The sequence below is a fragment of the Leuresthes tenuis genome, unplaced genomic scaffold (genome assembly GCF_036924035.1).
Source record: "Leuresthes tenuis unplaced genomic scaffold, fLeuTen1.0.hap1 SCAF_3, whole genome shotgun sequence".
Taxonomy (NCBI): domain Eukaryota; kingdom Metazoa; phylum Chordata; class Actinopteri; order Atheriniformes; family Atherinopsidae; genus Leuresthes; species Leuresthes tenuis.
This window is the reverse complement of record NW_027325357.1, coordinates 5,821,986-5,844,296: the sequence shown is the minus strand read 5'-3', so window position 1 is coordinate 5,844,296 and position 22,311 is coordinate 5,821,986. Positions and strand designations below refer to the sequence as shown.

Below are 22,311 nucleotides of genomic sequence, written 5' to 3'. Positions count from 1 at the left end.
TATGTGAATGAGAGCAGCTTTACTGGGAATATATTAATATACACTTTCACTTCCAGATGAAACTTTGGAGTACATCTAGAGCACCAAGGCCGTTTGAGTCCAGTTGAGCCAGTTGAATTCCTCAAATGTAAGGCACTGTCAAACTTCTGAATTTCACGAGATCTGATGAACGGTGGGCGGTGTCTGGCCAGGCCAATAGAGCTGACCAGTACACTGGGCTTTTTTTAGCTTCTGTTTCACAGGAAAGACGTGAATATGCAGGAAAGAACCAGACTCAATAAGCCATTTTAAGTGGATTTGTTGAGCTAAGTTTTGAACTGAGTCACACAATCATTAATTAAACAGGTCTTGGTACCAGACAATGACCAATTAGTTATTTACTGAAGAAAAATCTGTTTAAATGTTTGCAACGGCACTCCATACTTGAACACAAGAGGACATTATATGTTTGTTACGTGACTTTATTCCTCTCAGAATGTATGAATTGCTGATATTGTTAAAATTACATTCTTAGGTCTAAGGAACCTGAAGTTATTTAAGGGGAGGTCATAGAAGAAACAGAGATAGATAGAACACTGATCAGACTCATTATAGACTTGTTTAATCTTACAAAAAATATATCAGTCAATGTGGACGCAAGTGCAGCTTTCAGTCAATTTATTCAAACTTGAATTACAGGTTGTAAATGTGTTAAAATCGGTTTAAGATCGAGAACTGTTCGCTGTGATGGGTTTTTAATACTACAATAAGAAAGACTGCAGCTCAGTATGAAACTTTATTGGATGATTTTGAGAAATTCATGATTAAGTAAGACTACACCTGAAATATGAAGCAGCCTTTAATGGTTCAGATCTTCACTGCGCTGTTACAAAACACAAATAGTTCATCTAACTGTTGTAAATATTCCACTGGATGTGGTTTCAGGGGGTTGGAAAGATCAGGAAGCCGGTGAAAGTGTGGCTGGTGCTGCTCTGGCTCATCACAATGGCGCTGAACTGGGTTGGTTGCAGTGAAACTCTGTCGTTATTCTGTAGTTCCAGGATCGCAGAGCCGGATGTGACCAGGAAACCCTCAGATGTGTCACACAGCATCATGTGAGTCTCCCTGTTCTTCACCAGCTTCAGACACACCTTGATAATCACATTACACATGCAGTTAGGAACACAAACACGAATGAGTATGTTAAATTAATCGCCACCTCCAGCTGGCAGATAGCAACAGGTGTAACAAGTGTAATATTTGAGGCAGAAATTGCAAAACTACAGTTACCCAAAAATCAGGTTCAAGGAGACACACAAACCCTTTGTGAGAAGCAAACCCTTCAGACTCACTTTGCTCTTTGCTGAGACGTGGTAACTGAAGAAATAGATGCCTTTGATTTTACATACGAACTCCCCGTTTTCCATCGTCGCTTTTTGACCAGGGAGAACCACGTCGGGCAAAAACTCTCTGCGGGAGATTAACACAAACATCTGTTATCAGTTAGAATACAGTTGTTATCACTTGGCTCCAACATCTAAAGTTTAAAAAAAAAAAATTCTAATGTAAAATGTAGATAAAACTAGCTAGTTTAGTTGGCAACAGGTCACTGGCATTATTGGGTGTAAAGAGCATCTTAGAGAGGCAGAGTCTTTCAGATGTAAAGACAGACAACAATTCAACGATGATGTTTCTCAAGCAGAAAGACTGTAAAGTCATAGTCTCACATGCATGAATCATCGTCCCTGAGTGAAAATGGTTGTGATTGGCGTCATCCAACTTCCACTGCAACATCGCCATGCCATTAAAATCTTGTGGGGAACAGTCAGTTTGGCTGTATGGGCTCGGCACCGCCTTCGTGACAGAATAACTCTGTTCTGATTGGCTGAAGGCTTCACTGACACCATGAGCAAAGATATTAGAAGATAATGAACGAGGAGCTCAATTTTCAGAGCAGCCCTGACATGAATGAAGCAGGAATAGAAAAAGGGTGGATATTCAGGCGCTTTAGTAGTGACCTGCCTACAGTTTAAGATAGTTGATCAATGTCACACTTCAGAGTATCTCGGTCAAACATTCCTCAGTTTTAGTTGGTAGTTTTAAGAAATTGTTTCCTGCTCTTTGTCTTGCCCTGCATCCTGCCTAAAGATGAAACGCATGACAGTAAAACCTCTCTGGCTCCCTCTTTGAGACTGTAGAACTCACCCATTGAAGTTCATGGCGGTGTCCAACTCTGGCATTTGCTGCATGATCCATTTGTAGGAGAAGAACGGTTTATTGTCATTGGAGGGGTTAAAGGGCCTTCCCTTCTCCCCTTTCCGGCCCATATCGCCGGAATGTCCCGGGAGGCCCACTTCCCCCTTCAAACCAGCCCGTCCTGGGGGTCCGCGCATACCTGATATCCCTTTTTGGCCCCTGATGGGTTCACCTGCAACACCTGTTCTTAGAAATAAACAATAATCACATCTCATAACAATGCATTTGCATAAAGTCTAAGGTCTATGCATTATACAGTGTGTATGTATTATATTTTTCTCTTCATAATCAAACAGAAGTATTCCACTAAAAGTGTGATGTAATTGATCAGCATATTGACTGTCATCACTGGTGGAAAAAGACCAGATATCTGCCCCAACACCTTGAAGCTTGAAGTTTTATTTATTATTAGATATGAGCATTTCGAATTAAGTTCCCCCGTTGTTTCCCTCACTGGAGTTTTAAAGCTGCATTCAGGTAGCTTAAACGGTTTAGTGACCTCTATGTTTGAAAAACAGAGTTTACTGAATTAGAAATTGTGCCAATATGAAGATAAACATGTGAACAGAACATATAAAACCAACTTCATGTCCAGTTTTAGCTCACCTGCATCTCCCTTGGCCCCTTTCAGGCCATCCTTGCCATTGGGCCCATGGGTGCCTGGTATCCCAGGAATCCCAGACATTCCCGAGCATTGTGTGTCAACTAGAGTGACATGAACCAAGAGCAGCAACACTGCAGTGCTGCAGGTCAGCCACTGGAGGGCCTGAGGACACGCAAACTCAAGATCAGAACGCAGCCCACATTTATTTCGGTTTGCTTTATTTAACTGTTCTTTTTCCAATTTATTTTAAAGACAAACATGGTCATCGTTAGTCATTCTGTTACAGTGGTGAGAGTCATTTTACAGTAAAGTCAAGGTGTGTCCCGAACGACTTGTAGCTTTGTTTTTTTTTTATTTATGAAATGTTTTACACCAGAAATCTAATCAGTAAAATAAATACAAACTCTGAGGGAAAAAGTCGATACTTTCCAAGGACACAGCTAAAATCTGAACCTACGAATAAACTCTAATGGAATAGTCTGTCCTTAAATCGAAAAGTTTTATCAACAAATCATGGTACAATATATGATACATACAGATTTCACACATGAACTGAAGTGTAAATATGTGTACTTAGATTTCAGCAGTTTAGCCATTTATGGATCTAATACTGCTGTTTAAACATGTTATACTAACAGGGATTTAGGAACTGAAATAAAGAATCTTGTGAAGAATGTAACATCCAAGCAACTTTCTCCCAATCTTCAGATACACCTCTTGTTTATCTGTTCTTTCATAAGATAAAATAGTCTCACCATTTGCAGAAATAATGTCTCTCGTCGTGTAGTTGATGGAGCGGCGTTGAGTTGATGGAGAGCGATCCTGCTTCACAGAGACTGTTGCAGCTCATTGTCGCTCATTCAGGGGGGGTAAAGGGAAGTGAAACTCAAGAGGGCAAGAAGAGGCTCTGTTTGTGTCTTTAAATTAGGATTTCTGGGATACGACACTGACCGTTCACTGCTGAGGCTGAAAAAAGAAAATAGCTTGCTGTAAAGGTGGGAGAGCAGCACTAAAAAGACCCTTTGCTTTTTTAAAGCTGTGATCACAAAAGTTACTGAAATGTTAGTGAATTGACCAAAGTTGAGATACAAATCAAAAGAGTGCACATGACAGATTTCAGAATGAAATTAAACTCTCACTGATATATTGTTCTATGTGACTTCAGCAGACACATTTTACTGATGCAGTGGAGCCATTTTAATCATGTCACATGCCAGATATCAAACATTGTAAGCACTAACAGTCAAATTGATCAAATTCCTATCAAAGAAATGAGGAAACCAGATGGAGGGATAATAAAGTGAACAGCAATGTTAAAAAATAACATGAAAAATGTTAATAAAAAGCAAGATTCAACTTATATTCATTGGGTGGCATTGGGTGTTTGTGATTAAAGTAGTCTTTTCTCACCAGTGTGCTTCACTGATCTAATAGACATAATAATATTCCAGATGTTATTAGCCCTTTAAAAGTCAATAAGAGGGAGGCCTTCACCACGTAAAAAGGGAAATACTCAATGGACAAACATTTCAAAACAGGAAGGATTTAGAGTTTTCACCATTTTCTGCACATATTATCACCAACACATTCATAAACCCAGATGAATACCTTAATCAGAGGGGTATTACCATAATAACTAACCATCCTGTTCTGTTTGGGAAGAATTTGGATGCTGTGTAACATATATAAAATGTGTCATTTATAACCTTATAAGCCAGATGTCCTACTATTTCTATGAAAAGTGTGACCCCATCTTGAATTTAGGGGCAGCCAGATTAGTTGGGACAGAGTCATGTTTACCTCTGTGTGGCATCTCCTCTCCTTTTAACAACATCTGGAACTGTGGAGACCAGCTGTCGGGCTTTTGGGAGGAGAACATTGTCTCACTCTTTCTGGCTGCTCAACAGTCCTGGGTCTTCTTTGTTGCATTTTGCATTTTATGATGCACCAAATGTAGAGCGACCCCCTCCATCAAACTCCATCTTAATGTGACGGAGGGGTGTAAGCTCGCCCATGATCATGAGAGCTGCGTTGCCGGGGGCATTAGCCCCAGATGGGGCCACCCAACGCAGACACATACCTTTATGAAAGTACATTATCGTTATTATTATTGAAAAGTCTTGAGGTCCAGGCCCTGCTTTTCTGTTTGATCAACTGAAGGTCACGTCTTCTTTCTTTGCGCATATTTGAGAGAGTTTGACACCCTTTCCTGTAAATCTGTAAGATTATTTTGCATTTATTTGAGAACGCAGAAGTGAAATAGCTCAACATGAAGTCAAGAAATGCTTCACCTGATAAAGAACTGATGATGAAGCTAAACGGAATCCATCTGATTAAAAAATAACTTTCCTCCAAAGTAAGATTTAGTTCCGTTTTTCTCTGAACTTCCTCCTGGTTCCCTGCAACACAGAGACTGTTTACAAGCAGTGGGCAGCTGAAGGTCTTAACCTCAGTCTGCATGTCAGTATCTGTTCCACAAAACGTTTAATTTCCTCAGCATTATTTCGGTGATACATCTCATTAACAAGTCCATCCTGTAAAATATGCTGGTTGGCAATTTTCACTCTCTCAGATCCTCTTTCCACCTCTTACAGTTTGTCCTGTTTTCTCACCCGCTCTGCTCAGATTTGCAGCATGAAGCTTCTCTTGGGTTTCAGACGACATATCATTCTAATGCCTGCCACTGTCCACCTGCACTTTGCTGTCAGCCCTAATTTGATGTAATTAACTATTTTCAGGTGTCTCAGCATAATTTTTTAAGTGATACAGTTATATATTGTTTGTATTGTCGTGAAACCAAACACTTTACATACAAGCTTCTTCAACGATCATTTGATATATTTGTATATTTATATACATACATATGCATATATTTACGCAGATATGATTTCTTTCTATTTTCATACGTGGGAATGTTTACAGGTGAAACCCTTCTAGGTTACGGTTATAGAAATCCTGAGTCGTTGGTATGGTTTAGTAATTCACTTGAGTGTCCTGTTATCTTTTAGAATTAAAGTTAAAAATTCTTTCACACAGCACCATTTAGGGGCTGCACGTGGTGTGGTGGTTAACACCATCTCCTCACAGCAAGAGGGTTCCAGGTTTGATCCCCGCCCGGGGCCTCTCTGTGTGGAGTTTGCATGTTCTTCCCGTGTATGCGTGGGTTCTCTCCGGATACTCCGGCTTCCTCCCACCGTCCGAAAACATGCATGTTAGGTTAATTGGTTAAAAAAAATGTCCCTAGGAGTGAGCATGTGTGTGGTTGTTTGTCTCTGTGTGGCCCTGTGATGGACTGGCCACCTGTCCAGGGTGTACCCTGCCTCTTGCCCAATGATCGCTGGGATAGGCTCCAGCCCCCCCGCCACCCGACCGACGGATTAAACGGACATAGAAAGTGGATGAATGGACAACACCATTTATCACATCTTAAAAAATAAATAAAAAGTGAAATATTTTCACCCTTTGAAGCCATTAAACAAATCTTTGACCTCCGAATATAATCAGCTGTGCTCCTTTTCGTTAGCGATGTTCTAACTAGACTGATTGTTGTCTCTCTCGGCCTCTTCTGCTCCGTCTGCTTGTGGTTTTTGAGGGTGAGAACATGCTTGTGCTGATCTGTTTATTACAGCGTAGAAGGCTCAGTAAAGAGCAGACAACATGCTCCTGTTGTGATTCTAAACTCTGAGGGTTCAAGTGCCATGTTGTGAAAAACTTGGTCATTTTGAATTAAAATGCATTTCTGTCCTTTTCTGCTGAAGTTGGAAATGAGCTTTTTTTTATTAGCAACATGGATGTCCTTTGGTAAACTGTCTGTTGCAGACTCTGGTGTGGAACTGAGCTCCACACATTCACAACCAATATTTCTACTATGGGCCTCGGTCGGTATCATCCACGGGTTTCATACGGATATCATGCAAGTTACCCAGAATGGGCCCCAGGTCAAATCTTGGGCCCATAAAGGTCAATCACATATGTAAACGGAAACTTTTTCAGCCCATTTATCCCCCACAAATGTTTGCAGGGTTATATTTCCTTATATATTCATGTATTTTACTAATGAGAGTACACAGGATCTGTTGAACACTTAAGAATATGCATCATTGGTCAGGAGTTTTTAAGTAAAACTGAGAATAACAAACCTTCTAAAAATAGCTTTTACATGTTTTTAGGCTTACTTTTGTTGAAATCAGTGGCAAGTAGTAATAAAAACCTCATTTTTTTTTAATGTTTGAAGTGCTCCAAACATTGGATTACACTCAGTGGATGGGAGTTCTTCCTCTTAAGAAGAGTCATTCTTCGTGCTAACAAAGGGACAAATTAGATTTTTCTGGCATGAGACCCATTAGGATCTTTGTTGTCACATCCTGCAATATAAAACAAATGGAAATCAAAGGATCTGATTGAATCAGCACTGACAGTGCTCAGAAATTGTGTTGATTGAAATCTGTCAGAGGATCATTTGGAGACATTTTGGAAAGTTTAACCTTAGTGAGTTGAAGGTGGTGAAGCACCTCAAATTGGATTAAACCATGGCACACACACTCATATTGACCTTTGTTTACATTTGAATCAATCAAAAATGTTCAACTCTAACTCGTGTTCTCATTGAGGTGAGCCAGAAGGAGAAATATTGCACAAAAAAAATCTCCTGCACAAACATATAAACCATTCTGGTTGTTTCTCAGCTCTTCATTTGAGTTTACTGGATCAAATACAGTCGACTGAAATGGAAGGTTATGTTTGAAATGAAAACTCCAAACAGAGAGGACTGACAATAAGACGAAGAGTAATTGCTGCACTTGGTTATAACACAGTTTTAGGGATCATGCAAATACACTTAAAAATTCTTAAAACTGACTCGTTTGTTGCATTAAACCCATCAGTGGAAACTCTTGAATTACAAGCAGCCAAAATCAAGTTTTTCTTTTCTTTTCATAAAATAATGAAACCAACTAAGCAAATTAACTGAGTTTGAGAAACTGATTTAATAAAATGGACATATCAAGTTGAGTTGAAGTTACAGATTCCTTACATCAGCATTTGCAAATAGAGCAACTCAAAAGTGAATTGATGGCTTTACTGTTGTAGAGAAAGTGAGAAAAGTATCAAATATTCACCAGTTGAAAGGCAAAAGAGTCTGCATTAAAGAAGGAAAGAGGGTATTCTGCAGGGTTTTTCTGTTGCCCATCCTGTGGGTTACTGTGGGTGCAGCAGGAAGCCGGAGAAGATGCTGTAACCAGTATTCTTTCCTCTCATTCCTCTGTAGTCTTTAGTTTCCAGCCAAACCTCCTGATCTCTTGACAAGGCGACGGCCAAGCCTCCTGAAGTTACCTGAAAAAATGAAAAATATATTGGCACAGTCATTTCCACACTGCCTTTTTTGGTAATAACTCAGCATATTTTAATTCCCTACATTTTTACAACCCAAATACTGTGTAAAGTACAAATAAAAATGGATGTCAGTTATTTGCAAATCTTATCAACTAATATTTGATTCACAATAGAACATAGAAAGCAGATTAAATGTTCAAAGTGAATTTGATGACATCAACAAGTGTCAAAAAAGAGACGGGGTCATGATTCCCACTGTGTAGCATCCCCTCTTTTTTTACTTCCAGCGGCTCAGCAGTCCTGGGTCTTCTTTGGTGTATTTGAAATGTTTTCAGTTGGTGAAAGTTCTGGACTGGAAGCAGGTCCAGCACCCGGACTCTTCTGCTACAAAGCCATGATGTTTGAATAGATGCAGTATGTGGTTTAATATTGTCTTGCTGAAATATGCAAAGCCTTCCCAGAAGAAGACGTCATCTGGATGGGAGCATAGCAGCTCTAAAACCTGTATATACCTTTCTGCATTGATGGAGCCTTTCCAGATGTGCAGGTTTCCTGTTCCATAGGCACTAATGCAGCCCCATACCATCAGAGATGCAGGCTTTGAACTAAGTGCTAATAATAAGGTGGATGGTCCCTCTTTTCTAGAGCTGTATTCCACTTTGCTTCAGACCAGTTTAAAGCTTTGGTCCAGAGAAGAGGGCAGTGTTTCTAAATCATGTTCACATGTGGCTTCTTCTCTGTATGACGGAGCTTTAACCTGCATTTGTGGACGGTGAACTGTGTTCACAGACCATGATTTCTGGAAGTGTTCCTGAGCACATGCAGTGATTTTCATGACAGGATCATGTCTGTTTTTAATGCAGTGCTGCCTGAGGGCCTGAAGGTCATGGACATCCAATATTCTTTACTGTGTCCCTCTCACAAGAGGTGCTTCCAGATTATTTGAATCTTTTGATGCTGTTATGTACTGTATGTAATGGAATATTCAAAGGAACATTATTCTGAAATCGCTCCACAAATTGCTCAACCTCTGCCCATGTTTCATGAGAAACTCTGCCTCTCTAAGGTTCACTTTTTATACGAAGTCATGTTACTGAGCTGTTACAAATGACCCTGATTAGTCCCAACCTCTGGCTGTTTGTCTTTAGTACCATTTACTTTCCCAGCCTTTCAGATTAGAAAATCATTGCAGTTTTGCATAGTGTCCCAACCTTTTTGGAATTGTGGTTGTATTAAGCACAAACTAGCTGTACATCCCACAGTGTTTTCTTCCATAACCTACATGGGACTTACAGTATAGTACTGTGGCATACAGTATATACAACCCAGGCAAAAACAAGCAGAGCAGTAGAAGACAAACCACACGACGCAAACAAATGTGATAAAACACCATATAGCAACCAGCCCTGATGTTATTTAGCTGCCCAGCACTGTAATGATTGACCTGTAAATGTTGTCATGTTTGTACCTGTCTCCTGATACGGCGATGATCACAGAATGACGTCAGCAGTGTGCCGTCAAGCTTCAGCAGCACACAGAGTCTGTCGTCTAGTGAAGCGTGAAACACAAAGTAATACATTCCTGGGACCCGACACCTGCAATAAAGCACACAAACTTTATCACACTTGTTCACTTAAAGTGGGTCCCTTCATTTTTCTATCTGATTGGTCACCCTGATGGCACCAGAAAACTGCGCCAACGATGTTCGGATTTTATTTGGCATGCGGAGAAAGTTGTCGGGAATTGTTTTTCTTTTAGTTACAGTTGCTTCCAGCTTGGCTTTTTTGTCCACCTTTTTGGTTCAGACTACAATATTCAGTGTGTCCTCACCATGGCATCAAATATTAATGACTGTGTTTCTCTGAGGTACAAACAAAGTGTCCACTGGTGATGGTGCCCTGTTGTTGTCCTCAAGGTTTCAGTTATGTCATACTACCTCTAATGGAAAACAAAGGAGCTCTACCACATCATACCATGTGATGGAAAAACTCCAAAAGTTGCCGTTTACTTATTGAGGTTGATACTAACTCTCTGTTGGGTTTGGTGTATGCATGGGAACTACTTAGTCAGATTTATAGTGTGCTTGTGATTTGGTTTTAAATGTGTAAAAAACATTTGATATTTCAGATAATGATGCTGAAACACCTTTTCATCCTGATGCTACATCACTATAACCATTTTCACACATGCAGAGTACACCTGAAATGTTCTAGAGAGGTCCCAGATTGGTGGCATGTTAGAACACAGATATCCACAGCACTCGATCCGAACTTCAAATGGAGATTTTCTACTTAGCCCAGCAATAGAATCTCTGAAGTAGGTAAGACAAAGTGCAAACTTTAAATTTATTTGTGGGTTTTCTGGAAACTTCCTGATTCTAAGATCCATTTCAATGCAGATGTAACAGAGCATCAGCTAAAGTTTGATGAATATCAGAAACATTTTACACAAAATACATGACTTTACATGCAATTTGTGCCTTTTTATAGAAGCAAACTGCCAGCCACCAGAGTTTGGTGATCTGACTCAGTGATGCCATCCCCTTCGATAAGGAACCTGGTGGCTCCCTCACCTGAAGTGTCCTGTCAGTGTGTCGTAGTCATCGTTGATGTTAGTGATAACTTTGGTGAACCGAATGACGCTTCCTTTGTCGGGGTAGTTGTTGATTCCCCTGGCCACACTGAAGGCCGCATGCTGCAGGGCGCCAACAGTTCTGCAGCCACAAAAACAAAAGAAAAGTTCTGTGCTTAAATGCATGTTTTTCAGAAGGCTACTTCAGAGTTTTCTTCCTCTCTTTTATTGTCACCATGAATCTTAACTGCTGAATTACTTTAGCATATTAAACCAAGCATGACACATTAATCTAAAACACAATTCTTTTTAAAGCCTAATTTCAACATAGGGTCCTTCTATAAGGCACCTCTCAGCTTAGATTGACTAAGACTTTTCCTTTTCCATTTCATGTGCCAAACAAACTACCAGACAGTGATTCTGTTGTCCTTTTTTCCCACTCAGTTTTTTATTTAACTGTCTGTAATACAATTAAATCTCTCTGCTGCCCTCATTAAAACCTCCATGCTTTTCTCAGTAGTGCATGATCACATACCCAGGTTCTCCTGCTTCTCCTGGTAATCCGGGAAGTCCTGGGGTGCCTGCCACCCCGGGATCCCCACTCTGACCTCGTTTACCATGGAATCCTATCAGGCCCGCCTCCCCCTTATGGCCCTTCTCATAACTGTGGCCGCTGGCCCACGGTGCTCCTGAAAACAGCAACAACAATGTTAGGTATTATCGCTTTGCAGTCGGGTCTGGTGCTGATGAGCTTTTTGGCCACGTCTCTAAAAATCCACTGCAAAGAATCATGTTATTATCTTTGATCATTTAAGAGGAAATATTACATACTGATAGCGTTAACAACCAGCATTGCTCTGTCCAAGACAAAGTTGCTTTTTTATATACATAAAAAGAGGAAGAAAGACACTTCTGTGTAGACATTTTCAAGACAAATGTCTGGTATAATTTCACCCGAAAAATTTGTTCAGAATGAAGATTTTTGTTCAGTATTTTGATCTGAAATCTAAAATTTGATCTGAAAAGAGCTCTCCTCAGGGCAAAAGAAAAGAAGATTTCTTCAGACTGTAAGTTCAGACTGTGAACTTCTTGATCAATCAGTATATCTGCAGCCCAGATGACCAACTCTGTGAGTGTGAATATATATCTGTGTGTGTGAGGTGGATACCTAGCTCTCCTTTCTGTCCTTTCTCTCCATCCCGACCGTCTTTCCCAGGAAGCCCAGGAATACCTGTGTAGAGTCACATGGATGAACAAACTGTACAAAAACAGAGACACAGGCATCACCATCTATAATTACGCACACATAGATACACACACCTGGTATCCCGTGCATCCCTATGGCTGGACATGTCTCCGTGGCAACCAGCAATGGTATGGCCAATGAGAGCAGAGCTCCCATCACAAGAAAATGAGGGTGGAGCATGGTGGAGAACCTGTAAAGAGTGGAGACAAGGAAATATAAGAGAGAGGGGGAGATGGAAAATACACAAAAAGATGACAAAATTGGAGAAATAAAGAGAAGGAGAATGAAAGCAGGAAAATTAGAGAAGAGGACAACAGGCAGAGGAGGAAACGAAAAGAAGAAAGTGGGATGAGATGAAGGACATGGGGGAACAGGAAGGCAGGAAAGGAGGGACGTAGACAGAAGAAATGGCAGGATGTTGGGAAATGGGTGGAGGACACAAGAAAGAGAAATGGAAGGAGGAATAAAGGTGGAAAATAGAAGAAAAGGAAAAAGAAAAGTGGGATCAGGAGAGCAGGGAAAAAGTGAAGTGAATGGGGAAACGAGGCAAGAGGAGATGGAATAATGAGAAATAAAACATGAGATTAAGAAGAAAAGTTAAGTCTAGACTTGTAAATTAATTGAAGATTTTCTGGAATAAAACAAATTTGAATTCCTCATTTACTGTAAAAAGATCATTAAAAATGGCCAACCAGGAGATTATCTCAACAGAAGCTTCTCTTTTATAAGTAAATAAGTCATAAATTCAATAAATGTCTAAAACTCACCCGAGAGAGCTGACAGAGAAATTAAATCCGCCAGTTAAAAGCAAACTGAACAGAAACTCAGAGTCCCGCAGCAGCCGGACAAGGAAGACGACTCAAAACCAAAGATTCACCAATGATTCTCTGAGGCGACAGTATGCAGTTCTGCATTTCTGGGAGGTTACGTACAGACGCAGGGAATCAGAGAACAGAGCAGTATCAGCAAACTCAATAACACTAGGGATTTACTCCACTGTTGTCCAACAACTATTAAAAACATAGAAATTAGTTTATTTTACCTCAGTCCCTCTTATTCTGTGCTGCTGCCCCTAATACACAATAAATCACTAAATGAAAGCATTAATATGGATTCACTGGCCACTGAAAACAGTTTCACCTCGCTGAGAAGCATTTGTTAAAAACCACAGTAATAATATGTCACTACATGAATGAGCCTTTAAATATGGAGCTCTTTATCACTTGGTTTTAGGCCGATGCTTTCAGTTGTTGGCATGAAATGTCTCTGTCACAGATTTTGCTTTTATCAGGCACATTACGTTACATCAAACAAGCACAGCATCATATTTAACAGCTAAAAAAATGGAGGTTTGGAGTGTTTGATGGGAGTCCAGGACTTCTATTTTAAACTTCTAAGCTTCAGTTTCTCAATCATGACAGGATGTGTTGTTATGAAGAGCAGGTGATTCAGCATTCAGCAGTGATTAAAAGTGATTAAAAACTTTTCTGACTCTTTTATTATTTCTGCATAAATATTAACGACAGCGTGATCAGATTTTCAGAAGTCCTAAAAGCGGATAAAAGGAGATCAATTTAAGTCATTGGATCAAAAATGACCATATATAAAATGAGGGATATTATGCATGTCACCAAAGGTAAGCTATAATAATACAGCAAATGCATTAACTTTAACCAAACCCGTCCAGTCAACATGTCCGATACATTGTAGTTTAACAATTCAGGTTTAAGAATTGCCAGACTACAATGTCTTGGTAGGTAGTTGTTTTGTATTGGGTAGCATCATGTCACATGACAGGAACCACAAACAAACAGTATTTAACTGTGTAGTCCGAGAAAATGTATAGTTATCTAACCCTAGCCAACTTCTAAACCCAACTGTGTGCTGTGTGTACCTCTGTTAGGGCTTTAGATGAGATTTTCTTTCTGTCTAATTTGCCTTTTCTTCTTTCTAGTGATTGACCAGAAACCCTCCCATGGGTACATATGTAAAGCCACTAAGTCAGTCTCCCACCGCTAGCCCCAGACCTACATCGGTGCTTATACAGACCTTTGTCTTGTCATCAATTATAAGTGGAGTTGGGCATTACCCTAATCATGTACTCTTATGTCATTCATGTCATCTCTACCACATACAAGCATACAGAGAGCGAAATGGTGACGCTCAGGGTCCACAGATGGAACATACAGCTTGAAATGTACACAAAGTGTAAATGATTGAGTAAGTTCACAGTTTGAAGTGAAACTGAAGCTTCCATAGTCCTCAGACATGTTAGACCATGATGATCACCTAACCTGTTCTAAAGATATGGGCTCGTTGTGCAAAACGTTATGCATACAATACGATTGTATGTGCAAAATAGAAGTTAAATTAAAAATAGAACAGAATATAACATATACATGGCAGTTGTAGCTACTGAAAAAGTGCAATGTGCATACTGTCAGCTCAATTGTGACAGTCTTTGGATAAGTGTGTCCTCTGATATCTCCTCCCGGATAGCAGCAGTGGAAAAAGTCCACCATGCTGCAGGCTTTTTGTACAGAATATATCCTGTAGTGAAGCCAAGGCGTTTTACACCACCAACCAACCCATGCTTCTACCTTACATGGAGCTTACTTAGAAGAGCGGCACCTGTTGACACCATCACATTACCATCGCCAATGTTGTCGCAGCAGTTCGAGAGGAGCTGTTTGTCTTTAGAGAAATGAGGAAGGACAATGTAGCTATTGTGCAATTTTGGAGCTTTCGCAGGTTTTTTTTTTTTCTGTGGACCAAACTACAAAATTAACAATCTGTTATGAAATTTGTTCCAGTAATTGTTGTCTTGTACATAAACTGAGCAGACTGACGCTTGTTCAGGAGCCCTCTGTGAGCAGCTCCAGTTGTAGGAACTGTTAAAGTATTTGGTTAAGGTTTTGAACTGTTAAAGTATTTGGTTAAGGTTTTGAACTGTTAAAGTATTTGGTTAAGGTTTTGAACTGTTAAAGTATTTGGTTAAGGTTTGGAAAAAAATTATGGTAAGGCATTAAAATACACATTAAAATGCATTTTATTAAAGGGAAATGTCCAACTGACCCAACATGTCCCAAAACTGAAGCTTTAAGGGTACACAATGTGTTAAAATTCAAAGTTTACATCCTGCCAATCCATCAGTATGTGACGATTGTTGGACGGAATCACATAAACTGCTCACTTCAAGTACTTCCACAATGTTTCTGTGGGATTGAGGCAATGATTTTAACTTGAACACTCAAAAACATTAACTGTATTCCTCTTTGATAGAAGAGGTTTGCTCATGTCTTGATAAATTAATTCAGAATTCATTATTTTATCAGTGTGTCCCGGCCCAGATGCAGCAAAACAGGCCCAAACCATGGCGGTACCACCATCATGTTTCAGTGCTGGAGTGTTTTCCATCCTACAAACACTTTGCGTTTAATCCAAGATATTCTGTTTTGATCTCATTTGTCCATCTTCTGGTTGGCCCACACAATTGCTGTCATGATGTGAGAGGTTTTAAGTTGCATAGTTGTTACCTTGTAACCTGTTTTTTTTTAACCTTGTAAGGCACCTTGGCCAGCTGTCAGTTCACCAATCTTTGAGCAGTGAGAGTGGGAATTGAACCTCCAACCTGCAGGTTATTGGATGACCCACTCGCACCACTGAGCCACGGCTGCCCCAATCTACTCTATTCATAGATGAACTGTTTTCCAACTTTCTCCTCAGAAAATCAATCTCTGCATGCCACACTACACCTCGTGTTTTGTGAATGTAGGACTGATCGATTCCACCCACTTATCTAACCATAAAATAAACTACTACAGGTTTCTATCAGTCCTCTCAACCAAACAAAATTTTCTAACATGTTAAGAGTATCTGCTTTGTGGTAAATTTGATCACATTCACACTGAAAAAGAGAACTTTCTGGATGATTCATAGACTTTCATAAACTCCACTGTAATAGTTCAGCTGAGGATATTCTAAAGTGGCAAAGGTTAACCAAAAAGAAGAAGCACAAATATCAAACATGTTTCACTTCTCTATCCTCCTTTCAGCTGGGTCACATGAAACTTCTCCATGCCATGAAGTGATAGATTTTACAGCTGAGATGGAGGGATGAACATTTTAAAGTGGTTTCTGCATTGACAACATTTTCATTTTCATGTCAGCGCCTCTAGTGCAAAGATAACTCTCGGACAAAATATATCACATTTCATTATTCATAAATCATAACCAGCTGTTTATTTGGTGGGAGAATATCTTCTTTGAGTGTTTGTGTTTTCTGTGTTTTTCTGTTTTAAGATCAACACTAAAGTCAAACTTTGAGTGCCAACATCATAACTGATGGATTGCTTTTTAACTGTGGTTTACCAAAAATAAATTAGGTACTTGTGAATGTCAAATTCATGGCTAACAGTAACTGGGTTTCCTTTCACTAGTGAAGCGAATATGAAACAATATGAATCAAACACATTTCAACAGACTGGTTCAAAGGGAACAAACTAAGCTGTTTAGTGGTGACACTAAACTAAATATGTGTATGGCGGGTGGCGGTATGGGATATGTTGTTTGTTGATATAATTCAGTAAAAGAAGTAGTTGTCTTAACTTGAGGAGGTAGAAACAAAGTCAACAAACACTGTGATGGACATCTACAAGAGGAAAAGGGAGAGAGCTCTTTTTCAGGATTTAAATTAATTTAATTTCTGGGATTATCTGGGAAGACGCCAGTCAGAACATGAGTTTATTGTTTGCACGCTCAGAACAGAGTGATGTCAATTCAATCTTTGCTCGACGTTATTCATAAAATTATTTCCATCCCCTCTAAAGTGCATCAAATAAACTAATCATAAATAGAACACCTCAAGAGACTATTTATCTATTTATTTTTGCATTGCATTCGTGAAAATCTTTTCCATTTTTATTGTCCAGTCACCCTAAATTTTCACATATCAAAAACGGAATTTGAAATCTGACTAATATAAAAAAAGGAATCGTAATAATTTTTATAGCACTTGGTGATTGTGGGGAGAAAAAACAGGAACAGAACCAGGAGGCAGCTGTTGACCATTTGTGGTGAGGTGAGAACACAGAAAGAAAAGATGCCACTTTGTTTAGAAATAATATAAATATTACAGCCGTGGGCTGCTACAGAGCCTGATATTAGCACTGAATGCAAATATGGGTTTTATTTCTTTTTATGTATTCTTTCATGCAGAATTCTAGTGTTTGGGTGATGATTTGATATTGAATCATGGCCTTTCCTGCCCTCCAGACTCCCCACTCTTCTGTTAATTTCTAGCTATGGCCAGTTGGACCAGTGTTCCTGCTCTTGTTTGGGTTTCATCAGCTTTTAAACCACATTCCAACTGTCAATGAGTGGTGGATGTGATTCAGGCTATAATTACATAAAATCACAGGTATTTTTTCAAATTTTTGCTCCTCTGTTTCCTAACAAAACAAAAAAGAAAAAAATTATTTCCAAACAGCACCATTTAGCCTAAAATCTCCAGTCACGTGAAACAAACAGACACATGTTGCATTATGTTATACATTTAACTTTAGTTCTCGCTATTCCTTCCTTCTCCAGTCCCACAAATATTTGCGGTTATTTTTCAGATTGGTTTGGAGTGTACTGATTGAGGTTATTGGTTTTTTGTTTTTCCCAAGGAAGTAGGAGTCTTTTAGTACAACTCAAGAATCTCTTCTTCTTTAGATGATTACTCTAAGTAACAACTTCAGCCCCTTTATTCCTCCCTTTTGCATACCTTAGCGCTGTGATTTATGTTCTATTAAGAAAATAATTACATTAAATTACATCTGACTGCCTTTTACTGCCATGCAGAGCCAGGTTGTAACAATCAATGAAAGGAAATGGCTACTCTAAATTGAGTGTCTGTATTAGATGTTATTTTCATTGATTGCACTTGGAGTTTGTTTTAATAACAAAAAAAACAACATGCATCCCATTACTGTGGGGCTGTTGGTCACGACTCAGCATAATTACTGAGGAAATGTTCATTTATCAAAATTCAGCTTTGTACTAAGATGACATAAAAACATAAACAATGGCAAGAGGTTTGAGATTATGAAAGCTACAACTGCATCAATGACTGCATGAATGAATCTTACCAAACATACAGCACCCACACTAAAAGATCATCTTTAATTCCAGAGTCAGCATTCAGTGAATGTTTATAGGAGTCAGTATGAAGTCAACAAATCAGTACAAATCCAAAACATACAAATATCAGGGTAACGTGAAACAGTGGTTGTTTTTCGGAAATGATATCTGACAGAGATTTGAAAGCGTTGCAGAATGAGTGTACAGTTGAACTTTATTGTTGAGTTGAGAAGAGCAGGAAGCCATTGAAGATGATCTTCTTGTCTTGGATGTCTCGTGGATCAGTATCTGACTGTGTCTCCTTAAAAGACTTGAGCCAAACCTTCTGTCTTGCTGTTAGCTGTAAGACCACGCCACCTGACAGCACCTGAAACCAAATGCAGTTAATGATATCAAAGCATCATATTGCATTCCAACAGTGGTGCTGATTGACCTTAAAGCAATCACGAAAGCCTCTCAGACACTCACCTGTTCATAGACCCTTCCCCTGTGGTAATCACAGAATCCCAGCTCGTTATCCATAGAGTCACTGACTATAGCCAGGCACATGCTGACCTACAAACATACATCCCAACAATAAAACAGAACTGAAGCGGATGGTTACAGATCCAATACAAGCTTATATTGTTGAGTCGAGGGTAGTTAAACATACTGGTGCAGCAGACAGGGATGTATTACCTTGGCAACAGAGTGGAAGGTGAAATAATAAACACCAGGTATTCTGCAGATGAATTCGCCCGTGTTCTTGAAATCACCGGGGTTGTTGACCACAATATCCTGGTACGTTATTTTCTGATGGAACCACAGTGACACAGACAAGCGTGAATGAACGTACAACACTGCATGTTTCTACATCTTATGCATGTAGGTAAATATGCACATATACAAATATACATTTCCATATATTTGTACAATAACAACTCTCCACCTGACAGATAACATTTGTAATTAATGTGTTATATTCCATTTCTATTCATATGTATACGTTTTACTTCAGTTGCTTTTAATAATCCTGTTTTTTATACTTTCCATGTTTATAATTTCCAGTTCTGTGTGCTGTTCTTTACTCTTTTGCTTTTTGAAATTTCTCCCTGTGTGAAGAATAAAGGTCTATCTTGTCTTATCATATCGTATCTTATTGTATCATATCGTATCTTATTGTATCGTATCTTATTGTATCGTATCTTATCTTATCGTGTCGTGTCTTATCTTATTGTAACTTATCTTATCGTATCATATCTTATTTTATCGTATCATATCTTATCGTATCTTATTTTATCGTATCGTATCTTATCTTATTGTAACTTATCTGTTATCTTTACATGATGAATATAAGCGTTGGACATTCAAAAAAGGTTGGGTGTCAGGTCTAGAAAGTTAAATTAGGACATTTATGAAAAGAAATAGTAGAATATGGAATGAGGCTGTGAGAAACAAAGTGACACAATTAATAAAATACATCATTATTACAGTACACTAAAACATATAAACAAAAAAAATTAAAGAGCTGAGACACAGAAAGATGGGCGTTAGATTGAACCTGTTCGTAGGAAGGATATCTGGTATCAGTCCTAATCACAGAGAAGGCCGAATGGTCCTGACTAATAGAAGCTTTTCCTGTTGAAATAAACAGAGACATACACACAAGCTGCAGTCAGTATGTTAATGTATCAGTTTAACGTAGCTTTAATTTTTTTGCCTCACTGTCAACGGTACAAATTGTTTTTCAGTGTGTGTTCTCACAGCTTTTTTCAGTTCCTAGTTTTATGTGTCAAGACATAATAAGAAAAAAAATCAAAGGCTGTCAGGGTGTAAGAGGCAGATAGATAAGCCATACACTGACAACATAACCACGTGGCGGGAATGTATATATTGAGGAAAGATGACAAGTGGGTTTTGGACACACAAAGAAGATTTTATCTGCTCAGCTGACACAAGCTGTTTTTATTCTGAGGTTGCTGCTATAATTTCCTCACCTTGTTTCTTTTAACCACAGTCATAACCACAACACGTCCTCCTGTTGATTACTATTTGTTGTGTGCATTTTTGCTTTTGCCCAATGTTGTTGTCCTGAGTGTATGGTCAGTCTTTAGCAGATAAACACTCTTAAGGTAAACTGAGGTAAATCTCTGCTTTGTTGTGTGTTCTGTCAGACATCTATGTTTGCACGAGGGTTATGTGGTAGACTGTACTGTTGTGTTTACCCTGGCTGATGCTTCTCCCATCTGGGCCAGGGGGACCGGCCATACCAGGGAGACCAGCTGCACCCAAATCACCACGGTAACCTTTAGGACCCATCGACCCTTGGGGACCTGGACTCCCCATTTCGCCCTTCAGCTTCAGCAGGGCGCTTGGATCCACCGGACCATTGGGCTTCTCGGCTGAAGACAAGGACCACAATGATTAAACTGACAACAACTGATTTACCTGCAAAAACATGCTGTCAACACAACATAAACGGACAAGTTGCCACAATATCAGCAAATAGTTCTTTATTTACGTGTTTATTTACACACGTCCAGCAGCTACAAAGCAAAAATGCAATTAATCTGAGGCTATGTGTCTGGCCTCCTGGAGTGTTTTAGTCGATATTCACCATCCCTTTGCTCAGTTTTTTTGTTCCACACCAACTTCAGAGAGCCAAACCTGACACACATGGCTCTGCATCATTATGTCTGCTATTTGGTGTTTGGTCTTCAGTGCATTTTAACTGTCCCACACAAGAGCAGTTTGAATATAAACCTGCAGAATGATACATCTGCTCTGAGATGTAAGTAAAGGAGGATGTTACCTGGCTCTCCTTTCTGTCCCTTATCTCCAGGCCATCCATCTCTACCAGGCGCTCCTTCCATTCCTGCATGGCCGTCCGTTCCTTTGCAGCCCACGTCACATTGGACAGTCGACAGCAACAAGGCCACGCCCACCAGGACCTCCAGGCAATAATAACTCCCCATGGTCCAAAAGTTAACAACTAATGATGTTAAATACAAGAAGTTGAATCCAATAAAAAGATAAGAAACTACGTAGGATATTGAAAATATTTGTCCTTTGCATTTTGATAATCAACATAAACCTCCATGTAGGATAACAATATTAACACAGAATATATAAAACTATTTTTTAGATTAATTATCTTTGAACTTAGTTTGTGAGTCTGATTTACAGAAATCCTGTAAAATCTAAGAGACCCTCACCTAAGTAAATCCAAGACAACATACGTGTACTTCATTACAGTTCTGCTATATTGTGCCGTAAAAGAACAAAACCTAAAGATATTTTATGCACAAAGCTCAGCACAGGCGAAAGTGCCAGAACATTTAGTCTGCATCAAATCTTTACAAGCTGTTCTAAAATGTGAAAACTAACTAGAAGAAAATAAAAAATTCTATTCAATAATGAAAAATTTGTTTTTTCAATTACCTAATTTCTTTAAAAAATACAACTCGCAAAGGTGCCATAGACACATGGTCAAAGACTGAGATTAAGAGCTGTAACATTCCAGTTTTTCTGTCATCAATCTTCTAAAATCAGGAGAGAAAATCTCACTCACCGCTGGACTCTTTTGACGTGTGGACTTGCAATGAAAGGATGAGATTTCCTTCTTATTAGACTGAACAAGACTTGCTGACTTATTCAGACACACACACTATACAGAATTAGAAAGGAAATGAAACTCATGGTCATGACGGGAAGGCTGATCATCCAGAGCAGTTAGTTTATGATCTGAGTCCAGTTGGTGAACCATTCTTCTACCATAATCTAACTGTCTTACATTCAGATCTAAAATCTCTAAAGGATTTTAGGTCTGATTTCATGCTTAAAGCTTTACACACGTTACTTTTCATATTCTGACTTCTTGCAAATGTCTAATAATAACTATGTGATCGAACTCATGGTTGCTTAAAGTTTAAAACATGAAACAGAGATATGAACACCATAAATATCTAACTTGCAATGCATTTATTTACCTGAGTAACAGTAACAATGAAATTAAATGAGAAACAATGAGATTAAAAACTACTTCAAAGTACTTAATCAACAGCAGTGCTTATCCAGTGCTTCAGTATCCAAATGAAAAGTGTTTTGCTAAAATCTCACTGCAAAAATTTGGGCCATTTTATGCTTCCATAACGAAAGGTGGGGAAAAAAATCCCATTTAATTTAATAGTTATCAAACTAAATGAACCACTGACAGCAATAC

The 22,311-nt window shown here is 39.1% G+C and overlaps 3 protein-coding genes across 3 annotated transcripts; all 3 read right to left on the bottom strand.

Annotated features, from left to right (window-relative positions):
- Nucleotides 1-822: 822 nt before the first annotated feature.
- Nucleotides 823-3,702, bottom strand: LOC140302982 (complement C1q subcomponent subunit A-like). Its single transcript, XM_072381528.1, has 5 exons — nucleotides 3,595-3,702; nucleotides 2,842-3,001; nucleotides 2,185-2,416; nucleotides 1,332-1,449; nucleotides 823-1,130 (listed from the first exon to the last, which is right to left on the bottom strand). Exons 1-5 carry the CDS (start codon nucleotides 3,595-3,597, stop codon nucleotides 921-923), a joined length of 723 nt encoding a protein of 240 aa, XP_072237629.1. The 5' UTR covers nucleotides 3,598-3,702; the 3' UTR covers nucleotides 823-920.
- A 3,684-nt stretch (nucleotides 3,703-7,386) lies between these two features.
- LOC140302981 (complement C1q subcomponent subunit C-like) lies at nucleotides 7,387-12,984 on the bottom strand. Its single transcript, XM_072381527.1, has 7 exons — nucleotides 12,755-12,984; nucleotides 12,062-12,177; nucleotides 11,910-11,972; nucleotides 11,277-11,430; nucleotides 10,743-10,883; nucleotides 9,639-9,765; nucleotides 7,387-8,170 (listed from the first exon to the last, which is right to left on the bottom strand). Exons 2-7 carry the CDS (start codon nucleotides 12,165-12,167, stop codon nucleotides 8,036-8,038), a joined length of 726 nt encoding a protein of 241 aa, XP_072237628.1. The 5' UTR covers nucleotides 12,168-12,177; nucleotides 12,755-12,984; the 3' UTR covers nucleotides 7,387-8,035.
- A 5,149-nt stretch (nucleotides 12,985-18,133) lies between these two features.
- On the bottom strand, nucleotides 18,134-21,751 carry LOC140302980 (complement C1q tumor necrosis factor-related protein 2-like). The gene is made up of 7 exons (XM_072381526.1): nucleotides 21,661-21,751; nucleotides 20,902-21,081; nucleotides 20,315-20,491; nucleotides 19,651-19,727; nucleotides 18,789-18,902; nucleotides 18,579-18,665; nucleotides 18,134-18,477 (listed from the first exon to the last, which is right to left on the bottom strand). The coding sequence occupies exons 2-7, from the start codon at nucleotides 21,062-21,064 to the stop codon at nucleotides 18,325-18,327; spliced, it is 771 nt and encodes a 256-aa protein (XP_072237627.1). The 5' UTR covers nucleotides 21,065-21,081; nucleotides 21,661-21,751; the 3' UTR covers nucleotides 18,134-18,324.
- Nucleotides 21,752-22,311: the final 560 nt, after the last annotated feature.

What these genes read in the sequence shown, in the direction of transcription:
- LOC140302982 (XM_072381528.1), bottom strand. An exon ending in AGGGGCCAAGGGAGATGCAG is followed by an intron (nt 2,417 to 2,841) that starts GTGAGCTAAAAC and finishes TTCTAAGAACAG; the next exon opens with GTGTTGCAGGTGAACCCATC. An exon ending in ACGTCTCAGCAAAGAGCAAA is followed by an intron (nt 1,131 to 1,331) that starts GTGAGTCTGAAG and finishes GTGATTATCAAG; the next exon opens with GTGTGTCTGAAGCTGGTGAA.
- LOC140302981 (XM_072381527.1), bottom strand. Translation starts at nt 12,167, where the DNA reads ATGCTCCACCCTCATTTTCTTGTGATGGGAGCTCTGCTCTCATTGGCC. An exon ending in AGGGATGCACGGGATACCAG is followed by an intron (nt 11,973 to 12,061) that starts GTGTGTGTATCT and finishes GACTCTACACAG; the next exon opens with GTATTCCTGGGCTTCCTGGG. An exon ending in GGAGAAGCAGGAGAACCTGG is followed by an intron (nt 10,884 to 11,276) that starts GTATGTGATCAT and finishes TTGTGGCTGCAG; the next exon opens with AACTGTTGGCGCCCTGCAGC.
- LOC140302980 (XM_072381526.1), bottom strand. Translation starts at nt 21,064, where the DNA reads ATGGGGAGTTATTATTGCCTGGAGGTCCTGGTGGGCGTGGCCTTGTTG. An exon ending in TGGGAGAAGCATCAGCCAGG is followed by an intron (nt 19,728 to 20,314) that starts GTAAACACAACA and finishes TTATTTCAACAG; the next exon opens with GAAAAGCTTCTATTAGTCAG. An exon ending in GGGGAAGGGTCTATGAACAG is followed by an intron (nt 18,478 to 18,578) that starts GTGAGTGTCTGA and finishes ATTTGGTTTCAG; the next exon opens with GTGCTGTCAGGTGGCGTGGT.